This window comes from Danio rerio, chromosome 20 (genome assembly GCF_052040795.2).
Source record: "Danio rerio strain M-AB ecotype USA chromosome 20, GRCz13ab, whole genome shotgun sequence".
In the NCBI taxonomy this organism is placed as follows: domain Eukaryota; kingdom Metazoa; phylum Chordata; class Actinopteri; order Cypriniformes; family Danionidae; genus Danio; species Danio rerio.
The window spans coordinates 42,601,046-42,619,973 of record NC_141040.1 but is presented as its reverse complement, the minus strand read 5'-3'; the positions used below and the strand labels follow the sequence as shown (position 1 = coordinate 42,619,973).

The 18,928-nt window shown below is 31.1% G+C and overlaps 1 protein-coding gene across 3 annotated transcripts in view; it reads right to left on the bottom strand.

Moving 5' to 3' along the window:
• Positions 1–8,190: 8,190 nt before the first annotated feature.
• The window catches only part of stum (stum, mechanosensory transduction mediator homolog), a 47,467-nt gene continuing 36,729 nt past the window's right edge, over positions 8,191–18,928 (bottom strand). The window contains 3 exon segments of one of the 3 annotated variants that reach the window (NM_001030171.1): positions 8,433–9,274; positions 15,254–15,256; positions 17,860–18,039. In NM_001030171.1, the coding sequence (NP_001025342.1) occupies positions 9,240–9,274; positions 15,254–15,256; positions 17,860–18,039 (218 nt within the window). In that variant the 3' untranslated portion in view covers positions 8,433–9,239. 3 annotated transcript variants of the gene reach the window in all.

Sequence of the window (18,928 nt, the reverse complement as noted above, 5' to 3'; positions counted from 1 at the left end):
CGTTTCAAACCGTAAGTACGAATTTGCTTGAAATAATGCAAAAACAACCAATTTACACTTTTAAGTGAAATATAGGTGTCCTTATAGTGTTTTTAGCAGTGTGGGACACATATACGACTGTCAACAGCTCAAAAAATGTGTTTTGGTGTTTCGTGACCCTTTAAATACCTCATTACTTCAACTTAAATGGAGTAAGTTCACAGTAGTCATATAGATCATTTTTTAACTCAAATGGTTTGTAGCAAGTTGTCAACTTATTGAGTTTAAAAGTGCTCAGTTGGTTTGAGTTCTCTTCATTTATTGGGTTTTACTGTGCTCAAATTGCTTCATTTACTAAAATGGATTAAAGTTCACAGAACTCTTTAGGATTAGTTTTTGAACTTAAATAGTTTGTTGCAATCAGTTTCCACAAATGGGTTGAGTTGAAGTAATGAGGTTTTTAATTAACTCATTACCTTCAACACTGAGTTCAAAACTATTTTCAAATGAGTAGAATTAACTTTAAGGCAATATTGAGTTAACTACACTCATTTCATTTAATAGAGTTGACTGTTGGGTTTTACAGTGTCTCAAACATTTACATTTAAAGCCCTGTATTCACTTTAGCAAAAAGCTTATTTAACATAAAACCATTTGGCATGCATTTGGCATTTTCCTTTTTTTTTTTTCTTCACCTGCAGACAAGTAAAAGTCAGTTCCTGATGATGCCACTTAAACTATTTATGACAGAAATAAAAAAATTCTCACTTCTTTTTAGCTGAAAACCATCCCTTAAGCTAAGAAGTAGCCATCTGTGCACTCAGTCAAATGCAAATCATGAATTAAAATAATAGTATCTGGGAGAAGCACAGCTTGCTCTGATGATTGTAATACCTCATGTGATTCTGAAGCACGATTTTTAGACTCCATGCCAATGTTCAAATTTCACGATTCTTGATTAATACTGCTTTAATAGAAAGGGATATGTACATCTAATCCAGGGGTGCCCAAGCTTTTTTTGTATGAAGGGCCAAAAAACTAATATCATTGGGAGCCGTGGGCTGAAAGTAAGTACCAAACTAAATAACATTAAAGTTGCCATGGGTAATGTTATAATGTATTTCATAATATTTAAAAATAAATATAAAACATTACTTTCAATCATATTAACTAATGCAGTATAACTTTAAACAATAACTTAATCACATTTTTAACACAGTGGAATTCAATGTTGAATACACTAGACAAACTTGACTTTATTTGCTCACCGGAGTCTCTGCATTGTCAGATGACTGGATGTTCATTTCAACAAAAACTGATTAATTTACAAAATTTTATGGAAATATTTAATTTCAGTTAGCTTTAAACAATAGAATAAACAAACAAACAAAGGGTAAGATGTGTTGTCAGCATGACCCAAGAAATGATTTGAGTCCAATTTCATCAAAATAAGCATATGCAAAAAGTTATTACTATTGAATGTCTTATAATTTTGACCCATAGGTGGCGGCGCTGTCAGCAAATTTTTATGGTCAGTGTGAGGCGATAATGACAGTAAATTTGTTGTCACTATCTTGAACTATCACAGAGATATAACTTCAGAATTAGTTTGGCATCATGCCATCACATTTGTCGGTGCAGTAAACAAAAACCTTTTCACCTATCGACACATATTCCATAGCTCTGTGTTATTAATTTCAGCAGTTGTTATTTGGGAATAACATATTGGAATAACGTTACGATTGATCAATTAGAATCAAGTATTTCAGAGAGCCGTGTAATAACAAACCCTACATTACACACACTGGAAATTCAAGTCCCACTTCTTTACATTAACGTAAGACAGAACCAGCATCTGTTTACATTGTCTTGCCAGCAAGAGCAGATGAAGCATGCACACAAATACAAAGCAGTCTGTCAGTTTAAGTCCCCACAATAGAAAGATTAATGCTTTTTTTTCTGAATTTGCTATTGAAGTACATCCGCATTTGTTTATGGAGCAACCTCATCATTCCCATGAGGAAATCTTGTATTGAATCTCTTTTTTTGTGGCGTCAATAAATCAGTAAGTTGGGTAAATGTCTTGTATAAGCCACTGTGACCAATGAACAGCTTTATCACTGTTGTTCCTGTTATAATTACTTTTTCTTTTATGGTTTTTCTGTTTCACATTCTGGCAGGCCTGCTTCTGCCACAGTATGTAGATAACATTTTGCAATTTTAAATAAAAAATAATAATAATAAAATATATAAAAAACAGTAAACACTGTCGAGATTCAAAATGTATTACTCAGAATTAGAAGTTTACATGTTTTTTCTCTGATTTGTGAGTAAATTCCTTCCTTCCTTTCTTCCTACAGCAATTTCCTCACAATTTGACCTTTTTTTTTGTATTTGTGCATTTACAGGAATTCTTGCCGTTCTTTCATTTCTGTTTTTTCACTTTTAACTTTTCAGAATTGCGAGACTTAACTCAAAATTATGATATAAACAATTCTGAGGGGCAAAAACATCAGAACTGCAAGTTTATAAATTGTGACTTTTTCTTGCAACTTTCTCATATGTGACTAAAAAGGCTTTTTTTTCTTTAGCAATTATGACTTTAACTCCCACATATTTAAAAAAAAAAAAAAAAAAAGAAATTAAATAGAATAATCATACATTTTTAACAACAAAAAAAAGTGCATTTCAAAATCATAAAACCTTAGGTGACTTGGAATAAAATAGTCTTAAAATAGCATCTCTATGATATTAATAACACTTGTGATACAAAAACCGTATAGTTATACAAAGTAAAGATCTAAATGCATTCTGAGTAGCAAAAAACATATGACCTTGTCACCACACTGCATTCAAAAAAATAACTCATTGGATGAACTCAATTTAATTGAGGGCCAGATTTTTTTAGTTAGTTTAGTTAGTTTTTTAGTTTAATTAGTTTAGCACAAACTAAAAATACATATTTACACAATTAAATGCGATTGAGTTGATCCAACATGATTTTATCAAATAAAAATCGAAATACATTTGTATTTTTATTTAACTTAAACTCAAAGGTCTGATAATCCCATATACTGTATGTATGTGTTGTACATTTCAAAGTCTCATAGTTTTATTTAAAGTTATCCTAAATAAACTAAAAGAGCCAATTTAAGCATATTTCAAGTGTTACATCTACAGTTGATAGAGAGTGATCTCAGAACTAGTTTAGGACAGTTATTGCACACTGAGCAAGGCAACAAGCTACATTATTGCTTAATAAGCTGCCAACACTCAAAGCATGAGTGCTTCTGCAAGGTGGTCCCCTCGGAACTCAAAGCATTACACGAAACTCTTCTAAATCTTCAAACTATAGTGAATAATAAACTCCAACCAGTTTTTCTTAACTTTAAACACCTAATATTACTTGTATTGTCAACATTTCCTTTTCTTAATTCAACACCACATAAAGCATGCTGGGAACTACAAATCCACTAACCAGGTAGTTAGACTAACACATTTCCTTCATGTTGTCCCACCACAAAATGCTTAAGTTAAATTAGTGATTTAGAAATTTACAGTAAGTGGACTGAACATAAAGCAAATAAATTGGCCAAAGAAATTACATGAATTGTCTTGCATTTCATCTCATTTTAAACTGGTAGTTTGAACAAGCAACAGTAATAATTTGAGTTTGTAAAAAATCCTGGGTTCCACACAATTGCTTCAAGTTGTCCTAAATCAAACCGATTAAGTTGACTGCTTTAATTTCAAATCCATGTAAATTTGTAAATTCAATTTAGCCCCCCAAAAAATCTGAAGAATTGTGATGTGTTAGCATGTTTCAGTATGTTGTTTGAACAAGCATCAAAAATCCTTGTTGAGTCCATAATACAGATCCCCTAGATCAGGGGTGTCCACACTCGGTCCTGGAGGGCCGGTGTCCTGGAAAGTGTAGTTCCAACCACAATCAGACACACCTGGGCTAGCTAATCACGGTCTTACAAGGCTTTCTAGAAACATCCTTGCAGGTGTGTTAAGGCAAGTTGAAGTTAAAATCTGCAGGACACCGGCCCTCCAGGGCCAAGTTTGGAAACCCCTGGCCCTGCCCTAGATTTTCTTGATTTTGGGATCGCTGAATCCAACACAAACTCAACAAAAAGTTGCAAATTTTCACAATAAATAAAATCGCAAAAAATGTAAATAATCTCATAAAACATCCAATTCCAAACCATTTAATCAAATTATATATATTTCAGACTTTAATTAATTGTTTTACATGACTTACAGACATTATGTACGTAGCGCACGTCATGTATTTGAGTCTCTCAAAAAATAACAACTCACCTGCGCTCTCACAATTCTAACATTAATAGAAGGGAGGGGGTGTTTTGCAGCCTGTGCGGTAAGCAGATGTGGTTGAAGCGCAAGTAATTTACATGTGAAGTCGATGCAAAGATGTGTATAGACATCCTCCAGTGCAAATCGAGTGGCGCGAACATGGGCATTTTGTGCATTTGACGTGCTTCAGACTGCAAAAAAAAAAGTGGGAGCAAACATCTAACAAATGGAGCAGTGGAACAGACAGAAAAAACAAGCAGCTTACAATGATGAAGATTGGATCAAGGATGACAGCCGCTGGGCTTGACCGCATTGAAGGACATAATTTGTGCTTTACATGTATGGCTGGTATTATGATGTGCGACAAATCAATAAATGATTTTATTCAACTCTTTCCCTGCTGTTGACGAGAGAAAACGCTTCCCTGCCATAGACATGTTTGGGGAAATCTGTGTTATAAGTGTATCACGGTAGGAGAAGCACTAATGTATGTCCTGAGAGAGGTACATGATGTCAGATGACCTGGGGAGTGAAATCTGACAGTGAGAAAAATCATGAATAAACATAAGAGTTATAAAACCATCCTTTGGCTTAATCCATTTTAGATTTGTTTTAGATCTTGTCTTGACAAGAGACCAAAAAAAGAAGCTTTATTTTTATGATTTGTGTCATTGTGTCAGATTGCAGACCTAATATAATAGCAAAATTGTCTGTAAATTTCTTGGAATTACCACTACAAAATCAATCATTTTTAATAGAAAATAAATAAATAAATTCACTAAAGATCGTGAAAAACTAAAGTCTGATATTGTAGATTTGCATATTTCTTCATTCTTTTTAAAATAGATTACAAAAGACAACAAAATACATCTTTTTAAAGGCAGAATTTATTAAATATGGTTATTCTGAATCTGACATTTCTGAAGATGTGACAACACTGTAACATAAGTTTAGCTGTAATACATTAATGCCTTTGGACTTAGCACTGGATTATATTGTTTGTAATTTGAATAAACACAACAGCACAAAATTTACAGAACTAATTCACTTCCTGTCCATATTTACAACAAGTTTTAATTACATTCACGTCACTCATTCACACAAGAAACTGGCTGAAGTCAGAATATTAGCCCCCCTTTGAATTTTTTTTCGTTTTTAAATATTTCCCAAATGATGTTCAACAAAGCAAGGAAATTTCCACAGTATGTCTGATAATATTTTTTAGTCTTAAGAAAGTCTTATTTCTTTTATTTCGGCTTAAATAAGAGCAGTTTAAAAAAATTTTAAAAGCCATTTTAAGGTCAAAATTATTAGCTCCTTTAAGCTATATATATATATTTTTCAACTGTCTACAGAACAAACCATCATTATACAATCACTTGACTAATTACACTTAATAACCTGCCTGTTAACCAAATAACCCAGTTAAGCCTTTAAATGTCACTTTAAGCTGTATAGAAGTGTCTTGAAAAATATCTAGTCAAATATTATTTACTGTCATCATGTCAAAGATAAAATAAATCAGTTATTAGAAATAAGTTATTAAAACTATTATGATTAGAAATGTGTTGAAAAAAAATCTTCTCTTCGTTAAACAGAAATTAGGGAAAAAAACAGGGGGCTAATAATTGAGGGGGGCTAAGTCTGACTTAATTCTGACTTCAACTGTATATATCAACAATACCAGAAAAGAGACTCAACAAAATTTGAGACTCCCCTGAGTGAATAATATTAAAAACCATCTCAGAGTCCATCCTATTAGACAGATGAATTTTGCAAATGTACCACAAGCACACTCAGTAATAATAACAATAATTGTGCTTGCTCAGTTGCTGCAGCCATTTGCAAATTGGTGGTTAATTTTCCAATGTCAGTGTTTTGACTGCTTCAGTTTGCGCCGTGCTTTCCTCTAAAGTCTGTGGCATAAAAAATAATTATGTTATTTCATACCCTCCGCATGGGTTGATTAAAGTGGCCGCTCACTATGGCAATAATCAGACCATCGTGATTCACCAACACTTGGCTGTTTCAGTTAACAACAGATAATTGCGGGAGAAAAAGGTTATATTTCTGGCTGATGGTCTCTGAGTGTTTAAGACTAATAGAGATAACAGGTGCTGAAGGTAGATGCTTCATAAAACAAATCTATAAATATCACACTTAATAAGGCTTAATTCGAGTAATAAAAACACACGGCACGCTATAATGAAATACTGTAGACACTGTAATGCACATGACGTATAAATATTCAGTGTAATATCGTCACCTTGGAATTATAAGGTCCTCTCTGAATTCTGAACAGTTTCATAACATTTGATATTGCAAAAATTATATGAAGAACACAATGAAGTCTGTATGAAGAACACAATGTTGATCAATGAAGTCTCTTTCATTGATCAACATAGAAATATTCTCAAATTTATTCAATTTGTTAACGTTTTAAAATGTAAACTACATGTACATCCTTTTAACAAAAAAAAAAAAGAATCACTTTCTGTTTGGTATAATAAAGTTATATCTTGCTAAATTGTAATTATTAAAATTAAGCATTTTTTAACAAATATTATATATATATATATATATATATATATATATATATATATATATATATATATATATATATATATAATATTTGTTAAAAAATGCTTAATTTTAATAATTACAATATATACAATATATATACAATATATATATATATATAGTTGGCGGTCCTAAGCCAAAAAGAAAATGAATGAATAAACAGTAAGTTTACATCCCTAATCAATTAGCTTATTGTTCATTTCAGAGTGGCATTTCTTATTGATTTAAGCACATTTCAAATGCTTTGGCACATGTGAGCAAACAGTAAGTACAGTACAATTGTCTGTAGTTTGGACAAAAAATAATTGCATATGGCTTGTTGATCAAAACTGATGAGTCAATAGTAATTTAGACTTTCAAACTCTTCACAACATCTCAATCATGTTTTATTATGTAAGCCATTACACTTAAAACTAACTAACAGACTAATAGCTAGGTTTTGAAGCATGAATTAAATGTTTTGGGGGAGTAACTATTTTGCATTTCTGAAGTTCTAGCAAACAGTTTTGAGATTTGCACTCGCAGTTTAGAGAAAAATGTGCCAAAGCCATTAAGAAAAACTGTAAAACATTAGTTTTGGAACTTAAGAAAGTTCGAAACTTTAATGCATAAAAGGCAGTGCTAATTAGTTTGTCTTGTGCAGATGTTCATTTGAGGTATATATGGGTAAATAAAGACATTATTGGAGAAACTGCATTGGAGTAAATTGCTGTACAATTTACAGTGTTATTGGAAATTTTGGATGCCAGTAATACTGTAAAATTTTCAAGTGCATGGTAAATTAACAATTACAATTGTGGTGTAAAACTTTGCACAATTAATTAAAAGACAAATAATCATTCATTTACAGTATGCTTGTAAATTTTATAGTATTACTGGCAAGGTTTACGGTATTACTGGCGAACTTTACAAGCACACTGTAAATTAACAATTACAACTCTGCTGTAGTTTTACATCACAATTGTAATTGGGAATTTAGTGCGCATGTAAATTTTACAGTATTTTACAATATTACTGGCAATGTTTAGGGTATTACTTGCGAAATTGTGCACTGTAAATTAAGTACAACTCTGCTGTAGTATTATCGCACAATTGTAATTGTTAACTTACTGTGCACTTGTACATTTTACAGTATTATCGACAACCAAAATTGCCAGCAATACTGTAAACTTAGCAGCAATTATTATAATGTGTATAATTGCCATTTAGAGATCAGAATGACTGAAATCATGCCTACTGTATATATACAGTATATATGATGTTGTAATTAAGTTACAATAATTAGTTAACAATCTTTAGGAATTAATGTTATAAAATGAAAGACATTTTAAGAATTAAAACTATTATTATAACAAAATTAAATAATTATAACAAAATTATAATTATAACAAAACAAAATGTCACATTTAAATTACCTTTAACATTTTAATGAACTAAATAAAAATGTAACATTTCATCCGACTTAATGTCATAAAATGCGTCTAAATCATCACATTGATAGGCTCGTATTTTATTAGGCGGAGCTGTTGAAAATGTAGATTTACTCATATTGTTTTTTTCATTTTTCAACACAACACTATGATACTCTCAGTTGTGGCATGACTTTAAACATGATTGTATAATTACTCATCTTGGCTTCTGAGGTGATCCTGATTGGTCCCCTTAATTGCATTTAAAGCACTGATTGGCTACAAAAAGAACCTTGTAAAACCAAGTTACAGTTCAAATTTGTAGAAATAATCTATTAGTTTTCTTAATAAGAAATGTACTGAACCTAAAAGAATTTAGTAAATAAGTTGTCAGAATAAGTGACTAACAACATTTTGACAAACCTTATAATACCAAGATGAAAATATGTATTTATAATGTTCAGTGTGACGCAAAATATTAAAGGGACAGTCCACCCAATATGTATTGTACATGAAGTGTGAGTAAATGAAGACAGGTAGTGTTCTTTATAGGGTGAACTGTTCCTTTAAGATTCTTTCAGCTACTTCATTCACCCCAAAGCTCGTTTATAAATGTATTTTTACAAACTGAAAATGCTCATACTGTATATTGGTCAATATAATACATACATTAAGACTACTGAATTTCCTTGACATAGAATGTGTTCGGCACAAAAACGTTGGCAATTTTTTGTGATATTAACAGAATGTTCGTATTTTTCTGCTGACCCTCGACAGTCAGGTCTTTTGAATGTAGTACCTGACAGGACTAGAAGGAGTTGGGCTGAGAATCGGCATGTAATCGACCTCTGAATCTCCAGGCCTCAAGGGTTCCATCTCAAAGCCCCAGACAGACAGACAGACAGCACAAGAGAAAGCTGCACATTCAACATTAGGTCTGGAGAACAGGAATCAGAGCTGTTGAGGGACGGACTGCTCCCTGTAGCCTGAGACAACAAGAGTAACAGAGATCACAAAAAGAAAATGTAAAGGTTTTAAATTTACTTACGCCAACAAATTGTGTCTTTCTATAAAGCATGTTTGTACTACTCATTACAAGGGTATACTTAAAGGTCCCATGAAATTAAAAGAAAGTTTTTTATATGATAGTATCAGTATTGTATCAGTATATTAGCTAATGTGCACCAAAACGGTGACAAAATTTGCATTTAAAAGATATAAAACCGATACAATCATGTAAAGCTTTAGTCCGTCTAAATGGATCAACAGTTTTATTCACGTTTTGTTCTCATCAAACTTTACCAATCAAATGCGCTCTAGTGTCTGACATGCCCCGCCCCCTTCAAGACTCTTTTCAATTGATGTGCTTGAGCTCTGTGATAAATCAAACATTTTTCAAAAAGTTTTATTTTATTTTATTATTTTTTTTTTTAAGGAGAGGGCTCTACCATGTCCCACACGCTCTTCATGTTTTGGTTGAGATTACGTCATCGAATAAAAATCCACATTTCAAAGCTTTTAATGGGACCTTTAATAATAATGCATTAGGGAGATTAATAGTAATGAAATCTCAAAAATGACTGAGTAAATCTGAGATTATCATGGACATCTTGTCAGAGAAGCATGATGTAGACTGTAGTAAATCTTCTCTGAGGGCTAGAGGGTGCTCTCGTGCAGAAACTCCAACACCCATGAAGAAGAAACCCATGAAATCCCCATAGCTTTTCATTATAAACAGAAGATTTAACTGCTTTCACTGATTCAGCATGACTACTGAATCATCTCATATGACACTTGATTAAAGTAATGAAGTGAATTTGGTTTTAAGTAAATAATATTTATATTTTGTGTTGTTTCTGACTTGATATTGTGAATTGTCATTTTGAAGACTTTTTCACTGTATTATAACAACAGAACAGATTGCTAAACACACATTAAATGTATAATACACTGTTGCATGTTTTCTCTTACATAAAGCCAATAGAAGGTATAAAATAAAATCTTATTATACCTCAATATTTCAAAAACAGCCCGTCACAAACAATGTTCGATGGCGTTTACATCAATCATTCGTCTGGAGGAGTGAATCACTTTGCTTTTCACACACATCTTATAGAAAATGCCTGGTTTTATAGCACTAGTTGAGCTGGAGCTGCAGTCTTATCTTTGCACTTGCATATCACGGGTTCTTGCTCTATCTTCCAGTATTTATAATGCGATTTAGAATGGGAATGGAGTAATGACTCATAGCTTCCTTAAAGCTTTGCATTATAACAGGTTTAAATGCAGATGACTCAGTGCATTAAAGCTTTCAGTAGATCAAGACCCAAGCATGAAACAACAAGCCAATTCTTTTTACATGCAAGCCATTTAGTAATCTTTGCTGTACACTTTACGGCAGATATTCAGTGTGGTTGTTGCAGGAATAAACGAACAGCTATATAATTGTTGGTATTCACGGTGTTAAAACCTGCTGGATTTATCCTTGTTGAATATCATGGTCATTTTTAAGAGTTGTAAAAATGAATCCATACTGAAAAGCTTAAGAACTACTATAAATAGCATCATTAATATATCATAAAACTCTTGAATGATTTTTTGTTTTAATTCAGATCTCTTCAGGTTTAGTTTACAAAAACTGATTGACACTTCGGATGCTGAATATCCAAAACAATATATAAATAAACATAAAATGCACAAATCACAAACTGAACGTAACTGTGATTTTAAAGATATTTATATATTTTTTTCTGTATTTTAAAATTAATTTTATTTTGCACTATGCTGTCAAACAATTATATATTATGTGTTTATTTATAGATACACACATACTGTACATAAAACACAAATAGATATAAAATAAATATATTTACATATACACTAGTTTGGGGTCTGATTTTTCCATGTTATTTAAAAAAAAAATTCTGTTCATCAAGGTGTCATTTATTTAAATGTAAAATTGTTAAATATTTATAAACATTAAATAACTGCTTTCTTATTGTTTGTAGTTTCAAATACATTATTACTCCAGTTATTATTGCTTTTATTACTATTACCATTAATAATAATAATAGTACTAATAACAATGATAATCATTTTTACCTTAAAGTGTTTTATAAAAAATTTAAAAACGCTTTTATTCTAGCTGAAATAAAACAACTTTCTCCAGAAGAAAAAATATTATTAGACATACTGTTAAAATTTCCTTGCTCTGTTAAACATCATTTGGCAAATAATTACACAACCACACTGTATATCTGCCATAAAATGTGTTAAAGTAAGTATACGTTTGCACAAAAATAATTTATTTAACACGAGGAAAGGAGGAATAAAGGAAAATATTGACAAATAGACATTTCATATATGATAATATTGATAATTTACTGACGTTCAAGGTAGAGCAATTTGTTTAGATTATATAAAAAAAATCTAAAAATAATCTAGTTTTAAACAAATATATTATTTATTATGCTGAATTTGAAACATAAGACAATTTATCAGATTAAATTTACAACAAGAAACAAGCACACAGTGCTTTTAACTAAATTTATATTTTTATTTTTGAAGTGAATCTAAAATTACAAGACTTTAAACTTCTGTTATGCCTTCAGATATGATCTACATGTATCATATAGGGCTCAGAATATATAAGTAAACCCTTTTATAAATCTCTCATTTAAATTAATATTATATTAAGGATGATTTACAATATTTTATTTGTGCATACATTAGATTAATCCAAATCTGGAGCTAATAAAAACAAAACAAAAACAAAAACAAAAAAAAAACGTAAAATAACGGTCCAAAAATTTGTAGCCCAAATTTTTATGTCAGGAAAAATATTAAACAAACATTTTTAAAATAAGCAAAAATCAAAAGAAACAAAAATATATATATAAAAGTTTGCTATTTGTAATTTTTTGCATGAGTTCAAATCTATTATCTTTCTATTTCTAAAGATGTTCGGTGACTGAAATATTATCTTAATAAATATATCTGTTGAATAAATCTGTTTTGTTTACATGCACCAAAATATATTATCTATATTCACTGATAAATGGATAATAATATTAATTCTCATTTATGCTGAGCACCGTCTGCCATTTAATGTCATTATATTAGCCCTATTGCTCATTACATCCTATGACCACAATATTTTTCAAAAACAACCTTTCACCGGAAATCATGCAGCTGCAAATGACTAGAATTAGGTTTTTAGCATGAACTATTACTTTAAACGGCCAAGCCTGTGTAGCACAAAGGCAAGTCTGCTTTGCGGTGTTTTTAAAGGGCTCAGCGTGGGTCTGCACTTTGAAGGAGTTATAGCGGTGCATCGTAGCAGACTCTCTGTGAAGTCTCACTTTTGCGGAGCGTCTTTTCTAATGAGTGCTGTGCTTCTACTGGCATTTAAATGGACAAAAAGTGGATCAAACAGGCTGAGAGGAGACAGACAGATGGCAGGTGGTGGGAGGCACATTATCCGAGATGGATCAGAATAAACAGAATGGGAGAAGCCGAGCTTACAGCATGCGTAGTGATAATGGGCTGAAATGAGTGGCCAAACTGTGAAGACGGCAGACCTGTATCAAACATATCATTGTCTTATGCTATTTAGAAGACATGTTTTACATTGTATTTGGAGAGCTTGTGTGTGTTTGTGAGCTATTTCAATTTGGTCACATGCACACTGCAAATTTTTGACAATCACATTTAAACGCACGATGCAAAAAGCTACATTTTGTTAAACATTTATATTTGACGTTATTTTTAAGGCTAGGTATTGATCTGTTTCAGTTCTAATTTGTAAGCACTTATTTTATGTTTATTTTTAATACACTCCTGATTAAGTTTTTCATTTAATTTAGTGATTATAGATTTTATACTAATGCTATTTTTATTCATTAAATGAACTGTAAATATTAGTTTTAAGTGATGAAATAATCAGAAATATACAGCTACACTTCTGTATATTATTTTAGATAGATATGGGTACATTAAATCAGATCCCAAACCTCCATTTACATACAATCAGTAGTCAGAATATAGAATTTGGGAATAAATATATACAAAATTATCTTGTTTTGGTCAGTGAACAAATATATCCAACATAGTATTGTTTTGTTTATCAAATGAGCTCATGCAACATTTTAGTAACCATTTAATGTATTTTTCCCCTAGGTTCTACTGGTTGACGCATTTCCCCAAATTTTCATTGCCAATCTTAAGCCAATTGTAATTGTTTGTTTTTTGGTTCAATTTGGAATTTCCAAAACCATTGCAGAGCCCGGGGATCAGAGTGAGTGCTCCAGCTTGGCCCCACCCTGATCCCATTTAATGAAATTTAAATTTGGAATTGTACATAATTTATAATTTACATTTATCATTTTTGAGTGGAAATTAATATACAGATATAACCACGATCCAGGAAAACGAGAGAGTCAGTGCAAAATGAAGTGTGAATAAAGGAATATCAGAATAAATATATAGTATATATAAAACTTTTCAATATAAAAATTAAAATATTAAAAATATATAAACAATTTAATAATAAAATTAATGTATGTTATTTTATTTCATCATAAAATAACATACACATTTTTAATTTTGTTAAAACTGATTGATGTACACAGTCAAAAGTTTGGGGTCACTTTTTTATTATTAATAATTTTTTTTAATAGTTTTAATAAAATTATTGTTCATCTGTTCATTTATTAAATGTAAAAAAAAAAGTTAAATTGTTAAATACTTTAGTTAATATTTATTACTTTGTCAATTCAAATGAAATTACTTCAGTCATTATTGCTTTTAATTACGATTGCCATCATCATTATTATTATTATTGTTATTATTATTATTATTAATACTACTACTACTAATAAGAATAATAATATAATAATAATTAATATAATTTCTAAAGGATCATGTGACTCTGAAGACTAGAGTAATGAAGCTAAAAATTAATCTCAAAAATCACAGGAATAAATTATTCAGTTAAATTATAAACTAATTTTGTAGTTTATAATGCAACATTTCACAATTTTACAATTTGTACTGTACTTGTTAAGCAGGATAAGCCTATTTTAAAACATTTAAAATCCTACTGACTCCAAATTTTTGATCAGTAGTGCAGGTGAACAAAAAAGTAAAGGAAGAATTAAAAATGTAAATATTTGAGATTATTTTTAAGGATGCATTATGGTCCTGTTTTAATTCTGATTTTCAAGCTCTTATTTAGATTTTTAATTAGTTTTTTTAATTTAATTTAGTGATTACAGATTTAACAGTAATGATATTTATATTTCTCAGATAAACAATAAACATGGGATTGATGTGTAAATTAAAAATATAAAGAGTATAATATACTTATATAATAATAATATTATATAATAATAAATATACTTATTTATCAGCATTGTATAAGGTTAGTTGTGTAATTATTAAATGCATGTTAAAAACCTAACACCCCTGGCTGATCTTGAGGCATAAAAACCCCATTGTTTATAGCTTTTTTTTTTTTTTTGCTGTGTATTTGCAGTATGAATGTGGACAAAGTTTACGTGCTTTTCTGAAATGTTAAAAGTGTTCTTTTTGAGACAGGTCTGAGTATTAGTTATGACAAAGGTCCAACATTAGATTCACCTACCTTCAGAGACTTTCAATCCAAAAAGTGGTTCAAACAGCAAAAACAATAAACGAATAACAGATTAGAAATTTGTCCCTCAAAAAAGGTGTGCAAAATCAAATCAATCTCAAATCAGAACATTCAACAACAATAAAACCTAAATGTTCAATAGTTCAAATCAAATGGGCTTAAAATGTTTAATAACAGTCAATAATACACGGGGAAAACGTGACAAAGTTCTGCGAGTTGTTTCGTCCGCCTACACAGAACAATTACTGCAGCGTTCAGATCCACTCCTACCAACAGACCGCTCTAATAGTCATTGTTCAAAGCATTCTGGCACCTTCTACAGCCCCGCAAGGCGGAGATGATATTCAAAGGAAGCGAGAAAGACGTGAGGTTGTACATGAACAGAGCCGTTTGACTGTGGCCCACAGACTGCTGAAATCCTGTCATCTTCTCTTACACTTACTACGCAAGTCAAAGGGGCAGTTCAGAAAAACATGGCAAATCTGTTGTCGTTTACTCATGTCGTTTTTAAATCCAGTGTGCCCGACGTTCGTCTGCTGAGCACCAAAGAAGATTTGAACTGTTTTGTCCACATAACACCTGGTAATAAGAAATGCATGCTTCTATCAATCTGAACACAAGTGGATGTTGCTAAATAGAGAGAGTAAAGTTTAAAATGTTTTGAAATTGCCCACTTTTGATTTCTTCCAAAGGTAGTCGAAAACCCATTTGGTTGGACTGCATATGTACTGTAAACCCTTGTGTGGTCAGGTGCAATAATAATAACTTACTGTATTTTTTTAAATGTCATTCATTCATTTTCCTTTGACTTATTCCCTTAACTATCAGGGGTCGCCACAGTGGAATTAAATCACAAATTGTTCTGGCATATGTTTTTCACAGCGTATGCCCTTCTAGCCACAAAACCGTACTGGGAAACACCCATACATTCTCACATTCACACACACACACACTCTTACAGTACAGCAAATTTAGTTAATCCAATTCACCTATAGTGCATGTTTTTGGACAGTGGGGGAAACCGGAGCACATCCATGTTTTTCTGTTCATTTATTCACACAAGTAGTTTCTGTATAACAAATAAAAAGGCCTTCTGAAGAATGTTGGAACAAAAAATCCAATGGAAGTCTATGGCTAAAGAAAAGATTCTACAGTAGATCTGTATTTGTGTAAAACAGAATAAAGAAACTCAAAGGGTTTAAAACAAATTTTTGAATTTTTGGGTGAACTATCCCTTTAACATCAAATGGTGATGATAAAGCATCTTAAATAACCACTTGTGAGCAGATCACTGAAAATGCATGTGGGGAAAAAAGGGCTAAAGGCAACTGATTGTAAAAAAAAAAACAATAGACACCAGGGGCAGACTTAACCAACAAGGGAGGTAAGCAGCTGCTTAGTCTAAAAAAAAATATTCAAAGAGTCTTTGGATTTACAACTTTTTTTTAAGTTAAGTGGTTGTAAACAATTTATTTGGGCTGAATTTAAACAAATAAATTAAGTTAAACATAGCAAAATTTTATTTGTTTGTTTAAATTCAACCCATATAATTTGTTTGCAACAATTTTGAAGATATCATATTTTCAGTGTAGGGCCCAAAGTATTATATATAGCTCTTTTATGCATTTTCTATCATATGTTAAAATCTATAACCAATAAGGTTTTAACGTTAACATACTTCATAGGGGCCCTTATGAATTGTGGAACGTTCCTTCTGTACTGCACATGCAAATATTAAAATATAAAATGACAAATATGGCTGATTAACTGTACTTCGTTTATGAACTTGTTTTTGTTTGTGAAGTTATTGTATTTAATCTTACATTAAGCAGGTTCCACTAAAAATATTTTTTTACTTGCTGTTTATTTACAAAAAAAAAAACAGAATCTACAGAAAAAAAAGAGTGTTTTGAGTTTTAACGCTAGGGCATTCCAAATCCCAAGTCCAACCCTGCTTGACACCACTGACTTTCATTGTACATTCTTAAAAAAATTTATCCAACTTAAATAATAAAAATAAAAAAAATAATAAAATCTGAGTACGCCCTCCACAAATCTCTCATTCGAATTAAAATTTCTTATAGGATTCTTTACAACAATATATTTGAGCATATACATTAGTTTAGACAGTACTGAAGCCAACACTGGCGCTTGTCTAGCAAAATAACTTATGATAAGGGTTCTAAAATTTAGTAGCCCAAATTTATGCTAGGGAAAATTATTAAATAAAATTTTCAGAAATAGCAAAAATCAAGAGAAACAAAATTGATGTACTATTTTGTTGAAATTTGTAGTTTGTAATTTTTTTTTTGCAATATTTTGCATAAATTTAAATGTATTATCTTTTCATTTCTAAATATGTTCTGTGACTAAAATATTATTCTAATAAATTTATCTGTTTTTACATCATTTTAACACTCCCTTTCCCCTCCCCTCCCCAACAGCGGCAGTTACCAAAGTTAGATGTTGCTATACATAAATCCAGTAAATACAGATGAATATTATAAACTCAATAAATCAAAACTAAATATATTTTTATTTAAAATCTGAAAGTGGTCTATACTTTTGTGTTCAATGGAAATGTGTTCAATGGTTTTGGAACAAAAGTTCTATAGGATTGGAAGGGAGGCAATGCTGTTATAATCAAAATAATCAAATAAATGAATCAAATAAATGAAGAGTTCAGATTAAAAAAAGAAAAAAAAGAAAAAAGCCATCTAAAACTTCCAATGAAATCCCAAATTTCCATCTTTTGTTTATGTTAAATAATTTCACCTTAAAGACCATGACAATAACTTATTCTTTGCCATAAATGTGAAACTACTGAATAAGAAAATTTTAGATGGCATTTAGAGGTTTTTGCATCTGAACTGTTCAAATGCAAAATTAATTCTAATGACATTATTTCAGAATACTCACTTGCGAGAATGACCATATCCATTCCCCAAAAAATGCTCATGATCCAGCCCACCATGACTACAGCAGTGACGATCTGAATGAAGGCGGCTGCGATGTTGAGCCAGAAGACGCAGCACATGTGCCTGTCGGGCAAATCTGTCCTTGCACCGCACAGAACCGTGAAGGCCGAGACGAATGTACCTGCCCCAAAAACACAAAGACCAGCCGTCAGCACGATGCTCTTCTGTGGTTAATGTGAGCAACACAGTATGACCTCAGTCCTGATCTCAGCTTAAATAAAGCCAAATAATTTCATTCATCATGTTGTGAATTACACTGGTCAAAGACAAATTAAGGCATCAAATATTAACAGCCGAGCTTGAATATAAATGAACATGGTGATTTTAATAGCGGTCTGTGTCTGACATGCCTGTAGGTTTTGTACATCTAGGGTCTGGGGCTGAAATCAATATTGGAGTTGTGGTGAAAAGATTATCAGTGAATAACAATTTAGATTTTGGTCTTTGTTTACACTCTAATATAGCAGACATGTGTGATATGTTAAGTAAATACATTGTGCGAATTAAAATCATTGATTTTTACTTTTTGCAAAAAACACTATATTAATAAAGATCATATTTCATGAAGATATTTAGTAAAGTTCTGACTTTAAATAAATCATACTAATTTTGATTAGTAGTGTGCAATTCATACATACAAATTTAAAGGTGATTTTCTCAATATTTAGATTTTTTTAAGCCTCAGATTCCAGATATTGTAACAGTTATATCGTGGCTGAATATTGTCATATCCTAACAAGCCATACATCAACTGAAAGATTATTAATTCAGCTTTCAGTTGATGTATTGTATATATAAATCAAAATGACACTTTTGAGGGTCACACATTAACAACATGGTTCTTTTTTCATACCACATTTAATACAAATTGCTGTTGTATGAAAAAGATCTGTCAATCTAAGCCTATCATAGTTATTATTATTATAGTGTTTTACTGTATTTAAAGTGCCTATTTGTATATAAATAGAAATGAACCCTTTATCAGGCATCATAACCACCTGGTTGACCTT